Source organism: Thunnus albacares, chromosome 17 (genome assembly GCF_914725855.1).
Source record: "Thunnus albacares chromosome 17, fThuAlb1.1, whole genome shotgun sequence".
In the NCBI taxonomy this organism is placed as follows: Eukaryota; Metazoa; Chordata; class Actinopteri; order Scombriformes; family Scombridae; genus Thunnus; species Thunnus albacares.
The window spans coordinates 19,979,609-20,003,284 of record NC_058122.1 but is presented as its reverse complement, the minus strand read 5'-3'; the positions used below and the strand labels follow the sequence as shown (position 1 = coordinate 20,003,284).

General features: G+C 37.9%; 1 protein-coding gene across 1 annotated transcript; it reads left to right on the top strand.

The window, feature by feature from the left end:
- Window positions 1-1,020: 1,020 nt before the first annotated feature.
- Window positions 1,021-20,684, top strand: hs3st2 (heparan sulfate (glucosamine) 3-O-sulfotransferase 2). The gene is made up of 2 exons (XM_044331715.1): window positions 1,021-2,072; window positions 19,334-20,684. Exons 1-2 carry the CDS (start codon window positions 1,561-1,563, stop codon window positions 19,950-19,952), a joined length of 1,131 nt encoding a protein of 376 aa, XP_044187650.1. The 5' UTR covers window positions 1,021-1,560; the 3' UTR covers window positions 19,953-20,684.
- Window positions 20,685-23,676: the final 2,992 nt, after the last annotated feature.

Genomic DNA, 23,676 nt, shown 5'->3' with positions numbered 1-23,676 from the left:
TGTGAGACTACTGTTGTTGTTTTAATGTCAAATGTGACTTTTATGAGCTCTGAGTGCAATATACTGAAATAATAAATAGTTGGAAGGAGGCAGAGTCTGGTTATTGATCTGCATTTTCTATTTAAGAGTGGTTTCACCTTCATCTCCTTGCACCCCCTCTGTTTGTCACTTTTAGCTAATACAGTAGAAGCACACTTTTATCATTATAATCCTTTAGAAAACAGACTTATTTCACTTTTCTGTTTGACCCTTTTTAAAGAACTGTTCGCCTTGAAACTGTAAGTGTATTCTACCTAATTTTTTCACTTAATCACTTCATTGTTGTTGTGAAACGTGGTGGTGTTTTAAAGCAGATACACACAACCAGCAAATGGATCCCAAACTTCATGAAAAAGCCAATTTGAGGCAAACAGGAAGATGGAGATGTGCATGCACAGGGTCATGTACAGAAACAGAATGACAATGTTCATATTGTATTTACAGGTGGAAAAATGCGAACACTGCAGCTGCTGTTTGTGTGGGCTATTCACTCTCCAATAATGGAAGGTTCGACAGACTTTAACCATGACAATGAAGGAGCAGTCTGCATCCAGCGTGCATCATGGCTTTCAGGCTGCTAATGCCCAGGTGTGTATAAAGAAAAAGAATACATGTAGACAATGCTCAGCCTTGATGAATCATTCTGTTTCAAGTGAAAAGTGAACACATTGCACACAGCAGAAAACTGATAACAAAAGTGTTAATAGCTGCTATGAAAGCCTGAGTGCTTTGGTGGATTCTTCTGAAATGAATCCGAACATCATGAAACTAAATGTCATAAGATTCATTTAACACACACCACACAGCTCTGACATGCTGAAACTTAAACATACATTACTATACTCTCTGACACTCATTTTGCATCTTTAAACCTCCAAATATGATGCCTCCTAAAATATTCAGGATGTTCCTTTAAAAGATAAAACGCATATAGAATTATGATCATGTGAGTTACGTCAGAGGGGTTGATTAAATATTTATAGCCGGTAGCCTAAGTGCATATATCTTCACAACTTCATTATGAGAGGAAAAGGTGGGCTGAGCATCGAAAAAATCCCCTCAGAGGCGAGCAGAACAATCGCGCTGGTGAGAGTTTTGGGGACACTGAGGACGCGTTGGACTTTTCCTTTTCTCTCATAATCCACACACAGGGAGAAGGAGGATGAAGATTGGCGTCAAATTCCTTTCGGATTCGTTTTAGGACAGTGCCACCAGTAATTGATCCAAATGAATCACTTCAAACTACTTAGGAAAAACTTGTCTAAAGGGGGACTGACCCATTTTTCTCTCCGAAAGCAGCTGCAATCATATTCTGTTCCAAGTTTTCTCGTACAGTTCAGCAGCCTATGAAAAGAAATAACGCGACTTACGCGCAGTTTATGCCTCAGAGAAGCCACCCCTATCCTCATATGCCAGTCTGTCAGACTTTGGAACCTACATTATTGCCAGACTCCAACCGCAGAGCAAGAGAGGAGGAAGACTCCGATGGAAAATCATGCAGCACTTTGAACCCATGGAGACATGGCACATAGGTTCCTCTCATCTACGAACAGATTCAGCGCCAGATTCGCCTTCATATTCACCGTTTCACTTTCTTGCACCTATTTATGCTATAGTATTATTTTTTGTCGCAGCACAATCATGACAAACCAGGGTTACGGCGGGAAAAGATGCCCACCGAGCAAGAACGCTGGAGGGAAGAAACTTCTTGGGAAATTAGACAATTGCGCTTCGCTGGAAGTCAGGTCCGCTTTGGATGAGTCTGCTGCCCAGCGAGGATCAAGTGATCCCCGCTACCAAAGTAAAGCATCTGCCTTGTCCGGCACTCATTGGGCTGACGCGAAGTTGAGAAACATGAGTGTTGCGCAAAGATATGGGAATAAGAAGCTGCCTAATGCGTTAATAGTCGGTGTAAAGAAAGGAGGAACCAGGGCGGTGCTGGAGTTCATCCGGATACATCCAGATGTGCGCGCACTCGGAACGGAGCCCCACTTTTTCGATAGAAACTATGACAGAGGGCTGGAATGGTACAGGTGGGGAAAAGATGAAACAAACATTTAAGTAATAATTTGTCATGTTTTCTGCAACACTTGCTTAACCTTTTCTTCTGCATACTGTATAGACCCTACTCTGTCTTTACTTCTGTCACAGTGCGCAGAGTAGTCACCCTCCTGCTCTGCAAACAGGGGACTCTTGTAATATGTGAGCTCCTTTTGTAGATTCTTCCATACCAACATGTTTATTTAACCAGTTTTATGACAAGCATGCAAAGTCATAGTCTGACACAGTTCTAAGTCTCTCTGCATTTTACTCTATATAAACTCAGTAGCCTAAATGTTACATTTGGCTATGCACACACACACACCGAGACACCATAAGGGCTATACCACACACATGCAAACTCACCTACACACAAGTAGCACGCCACCACCAAGATCACAAGTTTGATTCTACTGTATATGCTGTATAATGTTGTTTTTCTGAGTGACGCAGATGTTACATGTGCTACGTGGTGCTGAACAGACAGTTCCATGAGGCAGATGTAGGATCAGTTCACACAAACAATCACAGTCAACAGCACAGATGACACAGGCAGCCTCCAGGTTACCAGCTGGCTTCAAAAAGCCTACACAAGGCACAAAATGTTCTTCTGACGGCTGGTGAGGGCAAAGGAGCTCATACTGTAAGGTGCAACAAACACAGAGTATCATCACCACCCAACTCTGTCTCTCTGTGTCACTTACTTCTTCTCTATGTTATAGATGGCCCTATTCAATCCAATCTGAAGATGAGACATCTTTCTGATTAATACTATGTTTTCTGCTTTTAACATAATGAGTATCTGTTCAGTTAAAAGTCAAATCCATAAAATGATCATAAAGCAGGCGTCCTCTCAAGAAAAAACGCAAAGATCACTGCCAAACTGAGTGCGCAGACTAAAAAATGTTGCACTCAAATCCAGGTTTGATGGTATTGTGTTACATTATGTCTGATTGTTGGAGCTCCCTATAGCTTGCCGCTCACACATCCATAGTTCCTCCCGTGTGGCAGGAACGGACCACAGAGCGATATTTCCATGAACATGGAACAAGTGATGAAGTCTATTCTCAGGCTGCACTGCAAGAATGAACACCTGAGGCTGCAGTGAATTGTCATGTATATGAGGACCTGCCCATCATGTCTCAGCTGATAGTTTGCTCTTTTATACATATAAGCTATGTGTTGTTGGGTTTTTTTGCTATACCTTGTCTTTTGGCAGCACCAGTTTTCACCTTTTTAAATAAATATTAATAATCTAACTATAGGATACATACTGTATGTTTAAAATATTTCCTAAATGCTGCACATGGATTCAAGTTCTTGGCTGCGAAGACAGTGTTTGTGCTGGAACAGAACAGAAACAACTATTTTATTCATACTTATTTTAGTTGAAATAGTTGACTAAACTGTCGTTACACAATGTCACAGTGTACACTTGCAGATGTAAGACAATCTTAGTCATACACAAAGAGAAACTGGCTGCACAAAGGAGTTTTCTCAAAGGCAGATCCATGCTCATGAAATTATCTTCAAAGTAATGAACCAGAGGCTATAATATTACAAAAATGCATTAATGTAAGACACAAAAACACTCCAGAATCCCCTGGTCGGAAGTTAAAAAGAAAATACTTGTTCAATAATTTGCATGTTTATTAAGGTCTCTTTTTAATTGAAATTTCTGATATTAATCTTAATTTCCCATGTATAATTCTTCGCTATCAAGCGCACACTGTAATGTCACTTTATTTGAATGCGCAAGAAGGAGCCTTCTGCTTTTTAAATTTTGAAACTAAAACTTCCCAAGGGCATACTTTACAGATAGTTAGTCTTAATTGTTGTGTGTATTTCACTAATTAAATAGATTTACAAACAGCATATTCACAAATGAAGGTGCCTGCCTTTGTAACACTTAAGTGAGTGAGTTGAATAGCAAATATATTGGCACATGAAGACATTATATACAAGAATAATACACACATGTTGATTAATTTATGGAAACACATGCACACACAAGGCCAAATGTAGACACAGTGTGATGTCCTTCGTACATTTTGTATTCGTACAACTTTAGTAATAAGCATCAACACCACAGTAACAGAAGTTAAACAAACACCCACCAGTAAAATATCTGAACTACAACTGAACACCACAGAGTGACTAAGTATTTTTCTGAGTATTTAAGTGCATTTTTCCACCTCTCGGAGAGCCCAGATCAGACACCAACACATCAGACACCATCCTACCCCAGCCATTAGTCCATTCACTGCACCAGCAACCTTCCATCACTTAAATCTACCATCTTAATGGAGCCTAATGGTGCAAAAGCAACAGTTTACTTCATGGATGAGCAAACTATTAGACCAGATGTGTGGGCTTTATCTAAGTTTGTTTTTTATTTTTCTATATTTATGTCAGTCTAGATTATTTAAGCCAAGATAAATTCAGGTCCCATGCTGATATGATGCCACTTGTGGAAAAATCACAGAGCTGGAATATTGCACACATGTCACAAGCTGACAGTTCATATATTTAAGATAAGTACTTAAACAATACTTTGGAGACAAAGACTGGTTTAATTCAGGCTGCGGCAACTTGGCAAGTGACTGAGTGATGTTCATTGTATTAGACTTTGACAGATAATCACTGAGGGCCAATGTTTGGTTTGTTGGCAGCATGTCACATAAAGTATCTTTCCATTTTGATTAACTGTCAAATTTGTCTCTAGAGCAAGTAGCATTGTGTAATTGTAAATTCTACATGTGTTGCTCTGCAATGAGCTTTCTTCAACAGCCCACTTTGTAAGTTGGCCAGTCTGTCAGTCTGTCTATCAAAGGGCTGCAAATAAAGGTCATTTTTAAGATCAATTCATGAATAATTTATCTTTTCATTTTTTAAAAAGGTGGTAAACTCCTAAATTCTTTAAAATGGATACACAGCCTGGAACAACCATTAAAAAAATAAAGATCAAATCAAGACCACCTTCAATAATTGAGAGAATAGAATTTGCCTGTTAATGTATTTTAAGTTCAAAATGTGGAAATAGAAAGCCCTGGTCAGACAATGTAAAACAAGTAATATTCATAAAACAAAAAGATTTAAATAATAAGATTTGACAACTACTAGTGCCAAGTTTCCCAAAACAAGACTAAAACTCTACAGCCTGCTAGCAGCTCTATGAGACAGTACTTTGAGCTCACAATGCTCACAGTGATAATAACATGCTAATGTTATGCATGGATAATGTTCATCATTTTAATTTAGTGTGTTAGCATGCTCACATTTGCTAATTAGAACTAAACACACAGTACAACATGAGGCTGATAGGAATGTCATTAGTTTTGTAGGTATAATCCAAATTATTTGACAAATTAATATTTTGGCCTGAATATGGAGCTGGATGAAAAGTCAGGGTCCATCCAGTAGTTTCACTTAAAACCACGGAATGACAAAAAAAAAAGACAAAAAAACTGCAAGACAAAAATTTTAACCTGTTGCTGGCACTAGAGGAACATTCAAGGTTCAGGTCACCAATATCAGTAGGAATCATCCTCTGGGCACCATAAATATCTGTACTGAATTTCATGGCAATACATCAAATAGTTTTTAGGATATTTCCGTCTGGACCACAGTGGCCCAACAGACCAACATGGCCATGATATAGTCATGCCACATGGCTAATAATGATAAATGATTTTCATTTTTAGTCAACAAACTAAAGTATTAACATTTGCAATCATATGATATGAAAGACAAGCAAGACAGTGTTAATATTTAAGAAGCTGTAACCAGAAACTTTTAGCCAAGTTAAGACAGAGTTGGTCAATTGGTCAACGACTTTGGTCCAGGGCAAAATAACTTGTCAACTTGTTGATTAATTTACTTTTCACTTAACATATCTTTAAAAACAATGACTTTATTTCCATCAACCTCAAGTCATACTTTGAGATGAGTATACTCACAAACTGCTAACATGCCTAACATGCTAACATGCCAGCTGTATGACTGTTAACCATGGATGTATAATAAGACCTGGATAAGGCTCCACCACTCAGCCTTGCTGCCAATTTTTCCAAGTGGCCACTCACTGTATTGTAGCGGAAAAATCCCCCTGCGGCCCAAAAAGCATTTTCCCAATATAACACGATTATAAAAGAGACATCTATAAAACTGTTGGCAGGACACCTCCAACTGCAAATAAGGGTCATTATCATGCTTTCTATTATGATTTTTTTGATCCATGAAGGTTTATATTTGTAAAACTTTCCTCAAGCCTAGAAAAGCGATTTAAAAATCTGTGACATCATCCCAATGTCAAGTCTACGGGCCGAGCATAAACTCGCAGGCGGCACGAGTGGGAGAAACACTACTGCTAACATAACCTGGAAACACTAGTTTGACAAAATAATTTTTACTCAAAAGCCATTTGTAGCAAGGAGGATTTTTCTCAATGTATTTCTTTCAACAAATTAATTTTGTAGTCTGCATTGAAAATTACAGCCTCATAGTCTCTACTTGATGAATGACTCCAACAATCAATTTCTAAAACTGATTAATTTTCTGATTCATTTGACTATGGAAGTTTACTTTGGGATTAGTACATAAATATCTTCAACTCGCAGTCTTTTCAATGATCTGATCATTTCAAAACATCTTGTTGATATTTTAACTTATTCTCAGAGGCTAATGTCTGTTGAACAGACAGAAAACGACAACATGTGACACCAAATTAACTCTCGTCAAGTCCAGTGTACTGGCCAGTTATTCTGCACAGTCTGTCCTGTTACATTAAGCATGTGACAGATCATTTAGGCACAGAAGAAGAATGGTGCCGCATTCATTACTGTGCCTCCTGAACAGAACACACACATGGCCTCATTTATTTTGTGCAAGGGTATTCACATAACCATACAGGACCCGATAAAACAGACATTTCACCGCCACCAATTTCCTCAAACTCCTCTCACCACTTTTACCATTCTCACTGAATCATAGAGATCAAACAAAAACACGTTGCTATACACCATCAAGACTTAAAAGGGCATCTCAGCTCTATTGATTTCACAGGAGGCAGAAGCATTCCAGTAGATTCCCTGAGAAGTGTTGAAATTGTATGAGAGGCTGCAGCTACGAATATTCTCCAGGTCCACATTAATTGGCTCGGGGAGGCAGGGAGCTCTGGAACAGTATCATCAGAAAGGTTGATGAGGACAGAAAGTCCGATGGTTCTCATTTAACATAGAAAACTGCACATTTTACAGCGAGGGATGGTCAGACGTAACTCTGCATTATTAATGAGAGCTGTCTTCATTCCAGTGCTGCTCAGAGACATGTAGTGGTTAACATTAATTACAAAACAACTCTTTTTGAGAAATGTCCCCAATGAGACCAGTCTGAAAAGCAGCGGGCTGGTGCTTTTATTCAGGAGATAATATAATCATGCATACATTATAGACCACTTATATACTATAGCTGTAATATTTGCAGTTGAAGAAACAGTAGTTCCAGTTCAATCTTGCAAGTATGTGTTGGTGTGGTATATGATGTAATAGCATTTCATAACTTGCACCATTTGCTGATTTTAACAGTATTTTGAAGAAAATCTCCAAATATCTATCTATCTGTTTATATAACTATATCATAGTTTGAATGGGTTAAATGCAGGGTTGCATTTGGTTGCAAATTCCACCTGGACAATGGTAAATGGACATACCTACTGCAAGTAGTACATTTTTACCTTAATGGACTAAATGCTTTACAATGTGCCTCTCATTCACACGCCCACTCACACACCGAGAGGACGTTTTGCAGAGGTGCAACCATCAGGGTTGTTGTTTATGAAGTGATGTATATTGCAATGATAACACAGAGACTTGACACATAACCATATTAGCTCTAAATGCTGGTGCTAATCGTCACACTTAATTGTAGATCCGTCAAACTGCAATTGTGTGGTCATACAAGTCATTGTAGGTCAAGTAACATAATTGATGTCACTTATCTGTGTTAATTGGTGCAACCTTTAAATAGTTTGATGAATAAATTTAAAAATTTGGTCTTAACAGTACTCCCTGTAACAGATAGTACTTTAAAATAACTGATGTCACTTTAGGGACTTTATGATTCCAGCAGTCAGTGATCCTTAGCTCACATTTCGATATTGTCGGCTTGTTAACTTTACCCCCCTTGGCGAACCCGGTGTGTCCCTACTGACCAGGCAGGGATCAAATCCTGTCTGAGCTTTCCCTCCTGTGACTCCCATATTCTGTTTCCTTTTGTACTTTTTCACCATCTAAGTAAAGAGTGAAACTACTAAAGGTGTGTAGACCGTCCGCTCTCCATTTATAAATATCCTTGACTGTCACATTGCCAGAGGCTATACTGTAAACCCAGAGAGAACTTCCAAGAGGTCCAGCACCTCTATGGTTGATGTAAATTCAAGAAATATCCATTCATGTTAGTTAATATGCTGCAATACAACTGAACAAATAGGTGAGAGATGCAGGGGAGGTATACATCTATGATGTGCAGGGGCAGGATGTAATCTGCCAATCACTGGCTGTCATTCACAATGTGTTAGTACAGTATCATCAATGTTATTTCATACAAATTCAAATATATTTTTCAGCTGCCGCAGTGATTATACTCATTACTCTTCATTGCCACATTGTAACAAGCCTTTTTAAAGATTTTATGCATTCATCAGTTGAAACAGCGGTCCAGCAATTATAGATTCATCAAAAAAATAAAAAATAAATAAATAAACAGAATAAGAAGCAATCCTCATCTGGGAATGTGCAGTTCAGGATTTCAGAGGCTTTCCTGTCAGCCTGAGTGTCTTCATTTTGGTGTCCGTGGATACTTTGTCGTGCCACATGTTAATGTGACAGCTCGAAGCTCAGTTCAATTCAATGTGTTATTGCTCAAGGAGAGCAAGTGTCAGTCATTTCCCTCTGCAGACCAAACCATGAATAATTGTTATTTCAGCGAACGCAAGGGGCTAGAGTTGAAATGACAGAAATAAAATAGGTTTTCTTTCAAGGTCAAATACATTATGTAGTTTTTTTTTACAGTAATGCAGAACTGTATTGTCTTCCTATAAATATATTTTGATTCTATTATGTTGCCTGATGTCCGAAAGTGCTCTACTGCAAGGCAATAGGCTCAGTTAGTCTGCTTTTCAACCAATTTGCCTTCAATTAAATTAGAGAAATAGATGCTTGATTCTCATGACGCTAAATTGTTATTCACCTCTGTTTCTTCACATAGTTGAAATGGCCGCAGGATTACTGTATTCGTCTGGACCGCTCTTTGTTCACTCTTAATAGACTTTGGAGGAGGCAAGCTGGTGTTGCTGGTGATTAATGATCAGATGTCTTCACAGCTGTAATCTTAGTGAGTGATACTTTAATAATGGAGCAGCCTTTCCAGTGCAGACTGGATCTGTGCTGTCATATGAGGAAAGAGGAAGATGCCATTTTTAGGAAGTGCAGTGGCATAGACATTATGAGAATCACACAGCATAAGAACCTTTTTTCTGCACAGTCTACCTGAGTAATGCAAACTGTTAATGGGTTTGGGTGGCAGGGAGCAAGTCTGTGCGTGGTATTGGTTTTTCAGGACATTTCAGGACAAATGGTTTGTATGAAACACATTTTCTTTAAGTCAGTTTTGTTAAAATATGGAAGGAAACTTTGCCAACAAAAGATATTTTCACTTTTGAAAAACTTGAATCAGAGAAAACCTATTCAGCGCTTAACTCACGATTATTAAAAATAATACCAAATCATGTAACCCAAATGGGAGGCAAAATAATTTGCTGTATCTCAGACATCTTATAAGACAAAATCTAATACTTGAACGCTCCAATTGTGTCCAAAAACGCTAACATAACTAGAATTTACCCAGAAGCTGCTGTGACAAGCTTTCAGGACAGTGCACAAGTCAGACATTCATTTAATGAGCATACGCTGATACTAACCAGGCCACAATATTGGGCATGTAAATTAGAATATTTTTTTTGTGAGTGCATTCGTATTACTTTGTTCTTCTCTTTGTTACTGTTGACAGCATCTTATTGCATGTTTTTGTGTAGCTATAATTCAGTCAGAAGATTGAAGAACTAGATAAATATAAAACTGCCATTTTAATTCATTTGTGATTGTGTTTTCGAGATTATTTGATCTGTAGTACCTTTGATACAAGTTTCGAACTATTCCTTCTAGAAAGTGTCACATTTTTGTTCTACACTAAAGCTGTTTGTGTAAAATATTGCAGAGGACTGTGACCATTATTGCCCTGCTTGCTGTGATAACACATTGGCAATGAGAGCCAAAGAGCCTTTTTCTTAACTTTATTCTCCATGGTCAGCCTGTGAGGCTGCATATTGTTTAATGGGTAGGGTTCATTGTTAGTCATTGTAATGACAAACATTTATTGTCAAGTGGGAGGTAAAAGGCCATTCTAAAAATCTCCCTGATTAATGTTTTTAATGCTTGTGATTAATGGTTTCTAAGGTAAATCCCAATCAGATCAGAGTGAGTTTCTGTCTGAATTCTCACATTCAAATGTGCTTTATTGCTGATCAAACAAAAATCATGTTGATAACATTGGGTCACATAGGAAGATAATGTGTTTGAATCCCTGACAAAAAGCACATGTAAAATTCATGTTTTCATATTTGAAATATTATATTGTCTCTAAATTGATGCTGTTTTATTTAGACAAACATACATGAAACTTTGAAGCAGTCACCAGTTCAATAGGTGTGAGATTTAATCTGACAAAAATCATTAGAAGCCAAACATCATCCCAGTTCAGTCAAGTGAAACCCCACAAACATCTAGAAAATATCACATTAATAGAGCAAAACAAAATTAATACAGCAATGCAGCAATGATGCAGATACATTTCCCACTTCACTCAATGGTTAATTTACAGGAAGCAATACACAGCTCAAACGTCCAATCTAGGATTTATGATTGTTCCAAATAAACCAAACAAATGAAAGGATCTTATGCTCCTGAAACTTGGCTCAAGCTAAAACAAACAAGTGAGTGTTGCGAGTGGTCAACAAATTTTGGTGACCATCAGCAGTAGAGACTGAACATCCTCCTCTCGCTTCAGGGCAAGTAGGTCCATTTGGAGCCAGTAAAATAACAAAATAATAAAAGTTCAAATAAATAGACTTACACCTGGGACACACTAGATGCGTGAACCTCAGCACTGAACTGCTGCATCTCTCACTCACACAGGAAGCGTGTCTAAGGCCCGCCAGCTAGTTAATCAGCATTTATGATTCAACCCCAAAGAACAAAACTTTTGACACAAGGACCAGATTTGGGATTGAATGTCATGTGACACAGCAAGCTGTAACAGAGAAGCTGACAGCTAACAGTATGAGCCATATTGGTTGTTCTTGGAAGGCAGACTCACACAATGCTGGTAAACTGGCCTTGGCACTGGTGTGGTTTTATCAGAAAATATGTGAACTTTCGTCCCTTACAAAAAGCACATGTAAAACTGATGTTTTCACACACTCTACATTTCATATGTAACCTGCTCAAAAATCACACGTGCCTACAGTATGTGAAATTCTATCAAACGATTTATCATATGTGTTTGTGATAGTGTCACAACTCTTTCTGTTTATTGTGTGTTTGTAAGGGATGTGGGTTTTACATGTATAGCTGTGTTGCATGGCAATGCTTTATTTGAGCTGCAAACATTTACTGAGAACTTGTATTGAACTGATGAGATGCAACATTCAGTTTTAAGTTCAAACCGCAGTGAAATGACAGTAATAAATTCTGAGTTCATTGATTGTTCACAAGGAGATGATTCAAAGCTGACCTTTACTTGTTCTGATGGTCTGCATCTCTGATGAATCTGTGTTGCTCTTTAGAACTATTCATTTAAGTCCTGAGTTATGGATTAGCTTGTGTTTCGTACCATACCTACCTTACTTTCCAAGGGACTAAGGGGAGGCTCCTCTTCTTCTTCTTCTTTGAGTTTTATTGGTGGTTGGCCAACAATGAATTGGTGCATTACCACCACCAACTGGTATGGAGTGTGGATCAGAATTTTTAGTACAATATTCATTAAAAAAACCCTGATATCTTCGCAATCAAATTAGTCTAAGATACTGAAATAGAATTCAGTAACACTGATTTCTTTTGTAGAATATCTATTGATCAAATTGTACTTTTTATCTTTCTGAGGTTTTGAACCTTCTTTCTGCCTCATATTTCTGACAGTGTAGCGTAACAATGGGGGGGGTCTCCCAATGACTTCCTGCTTTTAAGCTCTCGCTGACATACCAGTGATGTCATGGGTCAGACCAAGAATAGGGGGGATTTATTTTAATTAGTTTTAATGTTTGGTTTAGCATCTATATGATTTGTACTTATTTTGGCTTATGGTGATGACTATGCTGTGGATGATGTGTCTGTGTAAACAACGGTGAGTGATAGAAGTAGCTTTGTTGTTTACCTGTTATAGGTGGGAGACCAAAACACCCCTCTAAGAAATATGGCTCTCCCTAGATAGATTAGAGGGCCTATTTAAGGGGAGAGTTGTTGGTTTGAGAGAGAGAACAGAGAAATGAAACAGGATGTCCATGTAGCTGTGTGCACAAGATCATGCCAAAGTTTGTTGAGGATAGTTAAACCAGATTAAGCAAAGTATGATTTGTTTGTTTTTTTCATTCCTTGGAGACACTTGTTTTTGTTACACTGCTCAGAATAAATCACCTCAGTCAACAATTCTCTGAGTCTGCCTCCTATCACCTTTCCTGACACTGGCTAAGCTTCCTCACAGTCACATACAGGGGCTGCACCAAATGGCTTTAATATTCAATATTTGTTTAGTTTGTGTGTAAGAGAGGTTCTTTACTCTGTGATAATATTTAAGATTCTACTGTCAGATTGGATTTACTGAGTTTCAGTTTTTGTTGACTTTATTTTATATCGCTGTTTGGGGGAAAAAAAGTTTCTTTAGTTTTGTTTTTTTTCTCTGCCAGCCATGAGATGTAAGGAGGGTGATGTCCCTTCTGTGAGGTCTGTCTGGCCATCTGTCCAACACTTTGAAACAGAGGAAGACATGTTGACAGCTACTAGCCGCCCCCTCTCAACAAATCCTATTGTATTTGTTTGATCCTTGATGTTTTCTTCAACAACACCAACAGGACAAAATTTCTACTTTTGTGTAAGAAATATCAAAATGCCAATGTCAGGTTGCCATGAACATTACTTAGCATATTCAGGATCACAAGAAGATAAACCGTTTGTTTTTCAGTCAGTCCATAAGATTTCCTCTGGTGCCACCCTCAGTGGACACAAAAGGGACTTTAGGTAGCGTTGTCAAAGACCACAATAGCATATAGCATAAGATCAGTACCTGTGATTTAGCTGGGGTGGGGGTATTAGAGTCTCCTGCAGTCCTCTGTTGGTGCTGTTGTTGAAAAGGGTAGATGAAAGGTGAAGTTACTGGAATGCTTGTATAGCCAGATCACTGTCTGTCAGTCTTATTCTAGCACAAAAGCCAGTTCCACAACAACAATGTGCTACAGAAAACTTCCAGAAACAAACGCTTTCTCCTAGAAATTACATTTATATAACACTAAAGTGTTTTCCCAAATACTTGACAAAATGTAATTGCTGCCGGGATTCTGTTCACAAGTAACATTTTTTTTAAAAATCAAGGATATACTACATTTATGCCACCATCCCGACTCCTACGGTTAGGTTCAGGCAACAAAAGGTTGATGAAAGAATATGGTTTCAGATAAATGTTACACATAGCTGTAACATTTTTTTAATAATGCTGTAGTCACTATGTGTGGATATTTTATTGCAAGGTCAGATATTTTGGCAGAAAACAAATGTGCAAAAATGTAATCTATCTGTAACTTTCCTTCAGTATTTTCTCTTGTAAATTAATTCTATATAAATGTCATTTCGAGGTGATGAGGGTTGCAAAAACGGACCCACAGGTGCTGCTCTGTAGATGGAAACTTACAGCCAAATAAATGGCTGCCTGAAGAGAGGACATCCTCTTTTTGATAACATTTTCTCCAGACCTGTGTGAGCTTGATGAGATGAAGTACTGGCTAACTGTAGGGGCAGACCCTGTTGAGTTGAAAGAGCTAATCCTGACTGGTTGAGGACATACAGAAGCACACTGAACACTATAGAAAATTAACTAAACCTTTAAAAGCCTCATGAGAAGTCAAAGCCTGTGTGAAATAGAATAACCGGGCAATTTGCAGATATTAACTGGCCTGCAGAAGTTAAAGAAATCATTACAGGGATTAACTTTCAGATATAAATTGCTGGTGAATTAGGCACACATGACTTCAAATGCATATATACCTTTATTTTCAGGGATATAAATAGTAGTATCACTGTTTTCTTCAGTTTTACTCTTGATTAGCCAAGCAACAACAGTTCAAATGTCTTGTATTGGCCCGGTTGGTGTAAAAAATTGTGGCATGTTCTCCCAGTGGAAATCCACACTGCAGTACAATGGGGTATCTGGGTTTAATGGGGAGTCCTTGGTACTTTGAAATAAAGACATCTATGTTTGTGGCTTATGCATCCATAATGATATAGCAGAGTCCAGAGGGTACTAAGTGTGAACTCCAGACCCCCCGCTTCCACCGCACCAACAGAGATAAATCGTTGAGCAAGATAGCCAGCAGGCTCTTTCAGGGTCACTATAATATGCAGACAAGTGTTCAGTGCACTGAAGCTCATTAATGAGTGGCAATGACTGCCATACGTTCCACTGTTGACCCTAACTACCTGTAGAAAAGAGTTGCAGAAGGATGCTCATTTTCAGCAAACATTTCATCAAATCATTACAGACCAGAATTGGTAGAGTCGTAGAAAGTCTATTTAAAATTGATTTAATGTTTCATTTCATGGCCCAAATTCTAGTTAAGGCCATATTTAATAATGAATACATGTGAAGACTCTGTGAAGCAACTTATAAATAAGTCTGTTTGCCTTCAGTGTTTGCTTCATCTGTTTTAGTATTGGAAATTATTCTGCCTTACATTAAACTGAAAAAGGGCTACACGCTTTGTAATATACTGTTAAGTCTCCCTGTTGTGAAGGGATGCAAATCAAAAAACTTCACAATAAAAAGGAACTCATTGTACATACCCATTAGCGCCTGTCTGACACCCATTTTCAGTGACACCCTGTGATGTGTTTAAACAGATAGAGCTTGTCTTCACTGTTAGATTTGCTTGGTTAAAATACAACTGTGTTGTTTTCTTCCCTTAATATAAAAAAGCATCTCCTTTAGGGTTACACCATGTCAGTAGGCCCATTATCACAAAATCAAAACAGCGACTAGGGGATTAAATTACAACTTCCTTGTTTAGAAATATGAAATTGCTGGAATATTAGCAATAGAATATCACAAACCATTTATGATATTAAATTAAAGGTACAAATCAGTATTAAGTAAATTCAAACACACATGAATAAAATTCAATTTGCTATTTTTATTGAAATTATAAACTAGAATGTATTACAATTACAGCATCAAATCCAATGCTGAAGCATTCAGAACAAACTAGCTTTCAACTATTCAACCAGGAACAGGTCTCATTTACAGTATTAAGCAGATCTTCCACACCTGAGTTCATTTTCACAGAGTGATTAAAATGTCACAGCCAAGCCTGTAATGCATCCTGACTTAAAGTTTCACCAGGAATTGTGAAGACTCCACATTGCACTGTAAATTACCCCAATGAATTTAGTGTTCACTCTAAGTGAGACGGTGGTAATCAATCACAGCACTTCACTCAAATGTCAGTTAATCAAGGTGTGTGTGTGTGTGTGCATGCATGTGTCAGTCCAAGAAGCAAAACGTTAACTTTAAAGTGAATTTCAAAGTTTATTTTCACTGATACATGCATACTGATAAAGATGCAGAAGTTTTAAAGACATCAGTGATGTAATTTTCATTGAAATTACAATGATTTAAATTTTCTGATTGCAGATAATTATTACCTAGCAAGGACTTAACAGCTTTTAGAAAAAGCACACCCGAACCTGATGCAGATCTTTAAATTTCAGATATTGTGTGCAGTGCTGATAGTTTTTCAAGGACATGGGAAGAAAAAAAAGTCCCTGAAAACAAATTTCTGATGGTTTTTCAAGACACCTGCCTCAGGTATCACATGTTCCCCTTCTGGCCTGATTCCCGCTATCTTTATAACAAAGAGATACATAAACGAGGCCACTGCTGCCATGTGTTTGAATAAGCAAAGAAGATGATTTATCAGCAATAATAAATCTCTGCCCTTCACCTACAGTCTGTTTGTTACATCACTTTAAAAGGCACATGTATGCACACCTGCATTGAAGGTTAATGTGCAGCTGTGGCAGAGCTGGCTCACATGCTAATTTTGAGATAACCACACAAATGAACGTGAACATAAGCCCCAACTACAAAATATTAGATCAAAAAATGTTTGTAGATATTACAGACACCCCACATGGTTGCTCATTAACGTCACTCCAAGACAGGTGACTTGGAACTTATTGGTCCAGACTGCTCCCACTGACATGAAAGCGTCCCTTATAAATAGCCCTGATTTTGATAAAAATAAAGACTAAGATCCTTTGATCATTGGATTGCACCTTGTTCTTTCTGGCTGCTTTTACAGCTAGTTAAACGATCCTTTGAATGGACAACTGATGACTACAGGTGAAAGATCAGACACCCAAAGCTCAGAGGATTGGTGCTGTAGGTATCAGTTTAATGAGCAACGGTGCCAGATTAGAGTCATGGTTAGATAAGGCACAGCAGAGGAATCTGTTAATATTTCTGGTTTCATGTCATCTTGTGTGAACAAAATCATTTTCATCAATTGATTCATCAGTCATGGCACAAGATTTGATGCAATTTAGTGCAAAGGCAGATTAAGGTTAATGAAGGACATTGTGTTGTGGGCAGACTTGGTGCATTTGACTCCTGTTTTGAGTTGTCTGCAATTTCAAATTGCTGTCAGTTGGCTGCAGTCTGAATCCAAACGCCACTATCTCTGTCAACAAAAGGTATTTTATAGCCTGCGATTGTTAAATGGGAAGTTGCTCATTTAATTTTATATTTCCAAGAATATGTGGCTGAGGATATTTAATATGAAATCATCATTCTTAAAACATAGAGTCTTACTTAATTAAAATTGAGCCACATCATCCAATAAAGCACTCCAACACTGGAGACACAGAGGGCCGTGACAAAGCGTCAGTATTTGACAGCCTGGGAATGAGTTGTAATACCAGCTGGAACTGACTTGTGTATGATGACATTACATGGCCTTGATTCAAAAAGTAAAATTTACTTAAAGTAAAATCTTTGACCTCAAACAAAAACTGTGAAATGGAGGGACATTGGACAGATACATGTCAAATTAGAGTGTACTATTTCAATGAAAACAATACTACCTTAATAGTGTATCAATCCTTCTTTACACTTTCATGGTAATTGATCCCAATGGTGCCACTCGATCCCTTACTTCAAATTTATCAGTATTTCTTTTACGTCTCTATTTCTATTTTGTCTGTATCAGTCCCTTCAGTGTTGTATGACTTCCGTGTTACAGTCATATAATTTACCCAGTGCTGAGACTCAGTGGGAGTAAACAAACACAACAGCTGTAAAAATCAATAACTCAAGGTAAGTCAGTGCATGTTGCAACTTGGTGCAACCTGTGATGGACAGGCTCACATGGAATTTTGAGTCCAAACAAAAGTCAACCAATGTGAGTAAAAAAAACACTAAATCTCCTCGTAGTACTACCAAAATAATTTTATGAACACGTATTTTTGAGTATCCACATGGTTTGGTATATGTATAAACATGCTGTCTACACACAATAGTACTGTGTTGTCATACAGCTGCAGTCAACACCAGGCAGCTGCTTATTTGCTATTTTAAGCTAAACCATCTGTGACCTTTCACTCTGTATCTTCACATTGTCAGCCCAGTTTTACAACACGACAAGTTGCAACTCTGAACGAGCACACGCAGTATGGGGTCCTTTCATCTGCACAATCTTCACCTGTGAGGATGGTGAAAATGTATGGAACTGACAAGACAGTTTCCTCAGCACACAACCACAGATCTGTTTAGATCTTGCACCTCGTGGAAAATGGCTGCAAGTTTTTTTTTTTTTACTGTGTAGCAAAGCTGTTTTCTTGAAAAGGTGCTGTTCTCATAAAAGATTAATAGTTGCCTAGTGGCCCTGAGGCACTCGAGCCAACAACTCAGGATTCATAAATAAAGCTAAATGGATCAATATTTTCAAGACTTTAAAAGTAACCTATGGCTACCCCTACCTTGAGAGAGAAAGCTCTGAGAAAGGTTAGGTTTTAATCGAAGCCTTCCCCCAGTAATAATAAAGAAATGTGGTATTTAATCATAAGAACTGTGCAGTAACGTACCTGAAATCCAGAAACTGATCCACATTGCTGTGAAAAGGAGAAATTCAGGCACTATATCTTCTGCAATCATAAAAAGCAAAAGACTGATTTAATATTACTATTTTGGAATTACTCCTCTCAAACTGCCAGGTTATTGTGCTGCTGACGCTACATCAGAGTCACTTTTCTGTTTAAAGGAAGCAGGAAGAAAAGTATGGATGGTCTCTGAATTGTGGGCAAAGCATTCATTGTCTCAACAGCCAACACCAGATGCTTATTAATCAACTTTTATTGAACCACAGTGCCGAAGCAAGATGACACATTACACTTTGAAGGAAAACTCACATGACAAATATGACAAATAGAAACATTTGCCTGTAGTTTGCAAAGCCATTATCTTGACAGCATGATGATAGTAATGATGATGCATACTTTGGATGTGCGAGCTGTCCTGTCACCAAAACGAATACATTCACATCGTTTATTTGTTTGTTTTTCTTAACTGGAAATGGTATTGTAAAAGACTGGCGATTATTTGACACTGATAATTTTGCAGATGTGACATTGCTTTTTACATAGCCTGTATTTTACACCTAAATATGCATTTATCTCAACTCTTCAATAATAATGACACAGTATTGAGACAGTTTGTGAAAGTGGTGGGGATTATTGTTTTACATTTTGAATGTGAAATTTCCCTTTAAGTTATATATTTTTATCTGTCACCTATGAAACAGAAAATCAGAAATGTACAGGAAAATAATAACTTTTGCTGACTCATCCATGTGTGTTTTATTCTTTGTTTCTCTCTCAAGGGGATTAATGCCACGAACACTAGACAGCCAGATCACACTAGAGAAGACTCCAAGCTACTTTGTCACCAGAGATGCACCCAGACGCATCTCCAGCATGTCCCATGAGACCAAGCTGATTGTCGTGGTGCGCAACCCAGTCACAAGAGCCATCTCCGACTACACTCAGACACTTTCCAAGAAGCCCGACATCCCTACGTTTGAAGAGCTGGCCTTTAAGAACAGAAGTTTGGGTCTCGTCGACGCTTCCTGGAATGCTATACGGATTGGGATGTATATTCTGCACCTGGAGAACTGGCTGCAATACTTTCGTCTGTCACAGATGCACTTTGTGAGTGGGGAGCGGCTGATAACAGATCCGGCAGGGGAAATGGGCCGCGTTCAGGACTTTTTGGGACTGAAACGAATAATCACAGACAAGCACTTCTACTTTAATAGAACCAAAGGCTTCCCCTGTCTGAAGAAGCCGGAAAGCAGCAGCCAGCCGCGGTGCCTCGGCAAGTCCAAGGGCAGGACTCACGTACAAATTGACCAGGAGGTCATAGAGCAGCTTCAGGAGTTTTATAAGCCATTTAATATCAAATTCTTTGAAACAGTGGGACAGGACTTCAAGTGGGATTGAGAGTGTTATACAGAAACAGGCTGTTTTAAAAATGGCTTCCTCTGAAGAGAATCTTCACCAAAATGTTTAAATGACAAGTTTATTAAGATGTGTATACGATGAGAAAATGAATATAAAATAATATACAACTCAGAAAATATAATATAGTCATAGAAATGGTTTCACATCATGCTGCTGGGTTTTGGGTTGGGCCATTCAGATAATAATAAGTTCCATTTCTTTAAAATATATGAAAATATATATATAAAAACCCAGTTTCTCTACCACATACATACATGACATATGAATTTATCACCGGGAAACCAGCATTAATCCATTAACCAATTCATTAACCCTCACAATACCCCTGTCATTTAACCACACCAGACCTACATTAACGACACAGCTTAAATATTCATTGTCTAGATTGCTTATTTATTCATCATTTCTACTCAAAAATGAACCACTGGCTTTACTGCTAAAATGAGCTCTCGACATGAAGTCACAGCAAAATGTCAAATGAATAATAAAATCAGCCTGTCAATTATCCTGCAATGAAATGTATTTCCTTTTGTTGACAATAGCTCATGGACAACAGTGGCAAATTTACTGAATAAATGTACTGTAACTGGTAAGAAAAACATTAAAACCAACGGTAACGGTTTACAGTTTGTTGGAACTCTACTTCAGCTCTTTCTGTGTTAGTATTTTTGTTGTGATCACATAAATAAAAGGCTAAAGTCTTACATTCAAGTATTTGAGATATTTTCTGTTTTTCTTGCCAACAAATAAGGGGAAAAAAAGCAGTTTTCTTCTTATGGTTTCTGCATAATGTGTATTCCCTATATTTGCGGTGTATTCTTGTCTTAATATAACACTCTAATCAAATCTGGTTCCAGTCTATGTGACACAAAGGCAGTGAACTGACAACTTTGTCAAAATCAAGACTTGCAACTTGCCTCAGCTACAACACTTTATTCATAAATCTACTTTTACCAACAGACCTTACCTGCACATGTGAGCATGACATTCACTCAAGTCTACTGACCACATTTCACAGAATATGTAACACAGTCCTTTGAGTCCTTTGAGAGATAGACTGATACTTACCAAATGCTGCCATGCATATCATTGATCTTATTATCTTCCAATATTCCTCTTTTAATGGATCTGATCGTGCTCCCTCTCTGAATGGGTCTTAATACTAAGCAGCTAGATTAACCTCCTGAATCTGCACCCTAAAGCCAGTCAGAGTTATCATTAATCATTTCTACTGAAGCTTTCAATTCTCCGACACAAAAGAGGAGGAAAAGTTCGGACAACCAAGGAATCCTAAGTAATAATGACACAATAATAATAAAAGCCCATATTACTTATATGCAAATATAGCTGCACTAATATTTTCAGATAACTTCTGTGTTCTGTGAAAAATTGCAGCAAAATGATGGTAGAGTTTTTACTATACAGTTTACTGGTACGGGAGATCAGCACAGGATTAAGAACACAGATGACGTCTGCAATCATTTTACATCACAAGAAGTCCCTCGTTAATAATCTACCCTGTGTGAATACAGCTTTAGATTTAATTTTGGGCTTTGTGGGCTAACTATATGATCTTCCAACACTGCTAAAACTGTGAACATTGGCTTGTTTAAAGTTAAATAAACAAGCCTCATTGGTCTGAGATGTTGGCATCCTTTCTGAACTGTTATTTCTTTGTGCATTTGGCTTATGGCAAATCCATTTGTTTGCACCAGGAAACAACAACATTTTCTGGACAAAATAGTCAGATTTTGAGCATTTACAAACAAAAATTAAAAACCAGGCCACATGAAATTAACTAGACAAACAAAAAAAATCACATTTCTTTATGTGTACAGTGTCAATTAGACTTCCAATTAATGGAAAATCTGAATTACTGTAGTTTTCATGTCATACTGTACTTGCACAAGAGTATTGCAAATACAAACCTGCCAGTGAAGGGATACACATAATTATCATCATTTTAACAGAAAGTGTTGCAAACAGAGGATGCAGTAAAACTGAACACTTACTGAGAATGTAGAGGCAGTCTCTGAATTCAATTCATTTTATCAACACATTCACTTATAATTGACTGTTTTAAGAGGTTTTTAAATTAAAATAACTGCTAAGGTAATATGATAATCTCACAAAAGCATCCTGGCTAAAAAAAAAATAAAGATAATATGGTAATTGTAAAAGAGGAAAGTTCTTGCATATGTGGGATATGAAAAATGTCTGTGACTTCCTCCATAGGTGTTTCGCTTTCATTGTTTAATCCCTCGCTGCAGGGCTGTGAATTGAGCAGCGCTATCTAGTCACACTTGGGCTAATGTGCAAATGTGACAATGTGACCTTCCATATTAAGGAAATTAGATATTCACTTGCATTCCAACTGTGCTCTTGTGCTCTTGTACATGTACATTGGCCAACAGCAGTATTTAAACTGTCATTTGTGATATTCTCCATTAATTTTTGATTAACCTGCCAATGCCGTCTGCAGCTGCTGCCCGCTACTTAGTGAGCCATCAGCAGACATGTCAGTTTAGCAATAAGCTCAACTTTATCTCAGTTCAGTTAATTATAACTTTTTTCCCAAGAATGCTTAAGGCTTGATGACACGGCATTGAGAAAAACTCCCACACCACTGCCACTGTATGATGCCCAGAGAATACTCTGATGTGATATCAGTCCTACATGCGAATCCTTTCCATGTCACTTCTCTTGAGGAATATTAGGTGATCTTTCTGGGGAATATTCATGCCTCTTTAACATGCGAGACATGTCGCAGACAGGAAAATTGCATCTGTGCATCTTCAAATGTTTGTGCTCTTTCTTTTTTTTTTGCTTTCTTGCAAAATATATATAATATAAAAAGACACCCTACTCCTGTCAGTTCATTGATGTGTATAACGTACCAGCTCCCTATTATCAAAGAACAAATCATTCACTGGGTAACTAAAAACTGTCTGACTGACCATCCTAACCTTCTAAGTAAATACCAAAGAAGCTGTTGTAAATGTCATGAACTTTGAAAGACTCTGAGGTAACATACACCTCTGCCGCATCAAAAATGTCTAACAGTACACAATAAAATCAATTACCGTGGGGTCCGTTTAATGAGGCCGCATTAAGATGTGTGTTTTTCAGTCGCCTCAGACGGACTCCAAAGCTGCAGATGTCTTTCATAAATCCTGCCTTGAAAGTCTATTGAAATTCTACTGAGGCTCCAAAGCTGAAACTCCACACACTTTACAAGCTCGTGTATGTAGTCTCTATATTGTCAGGACGACATCTAAAGAAAAACTGTTGCCAGTGTGCTGTGTCCCAGACAGCACAGTAACTATAGGCTGCTTCAAAAGAATGCATCAAGAAATGCTCAAAAAGCTTCGTATATCTTATATTAATTGGCTTGTATCTCTTAAATGTTATAGTCATCTGCCATTCCGTTTCTGATGTCACTTGAAATTTGCAAATGTAATGAATTGTAGAAGCAGATCTCTAGCTTGTGTCTAACTGGAATGTGCAGTTTACCCAAGAAGACTTCTTCCATTTGGAGGACAGTGTTGAAGTATTTATATCGAGGCATCTCCTTGTCCCCCATAATGAGCCAAAGCCATGGATGATAATGAGGATGTTCCTTTTCTCCATTGGACAAGGAGAAGAGCAGGCTTTTCCTTTAGATGATTTGAAACTTGGCAGCAAGAAACCCCTCCAGAGGAAA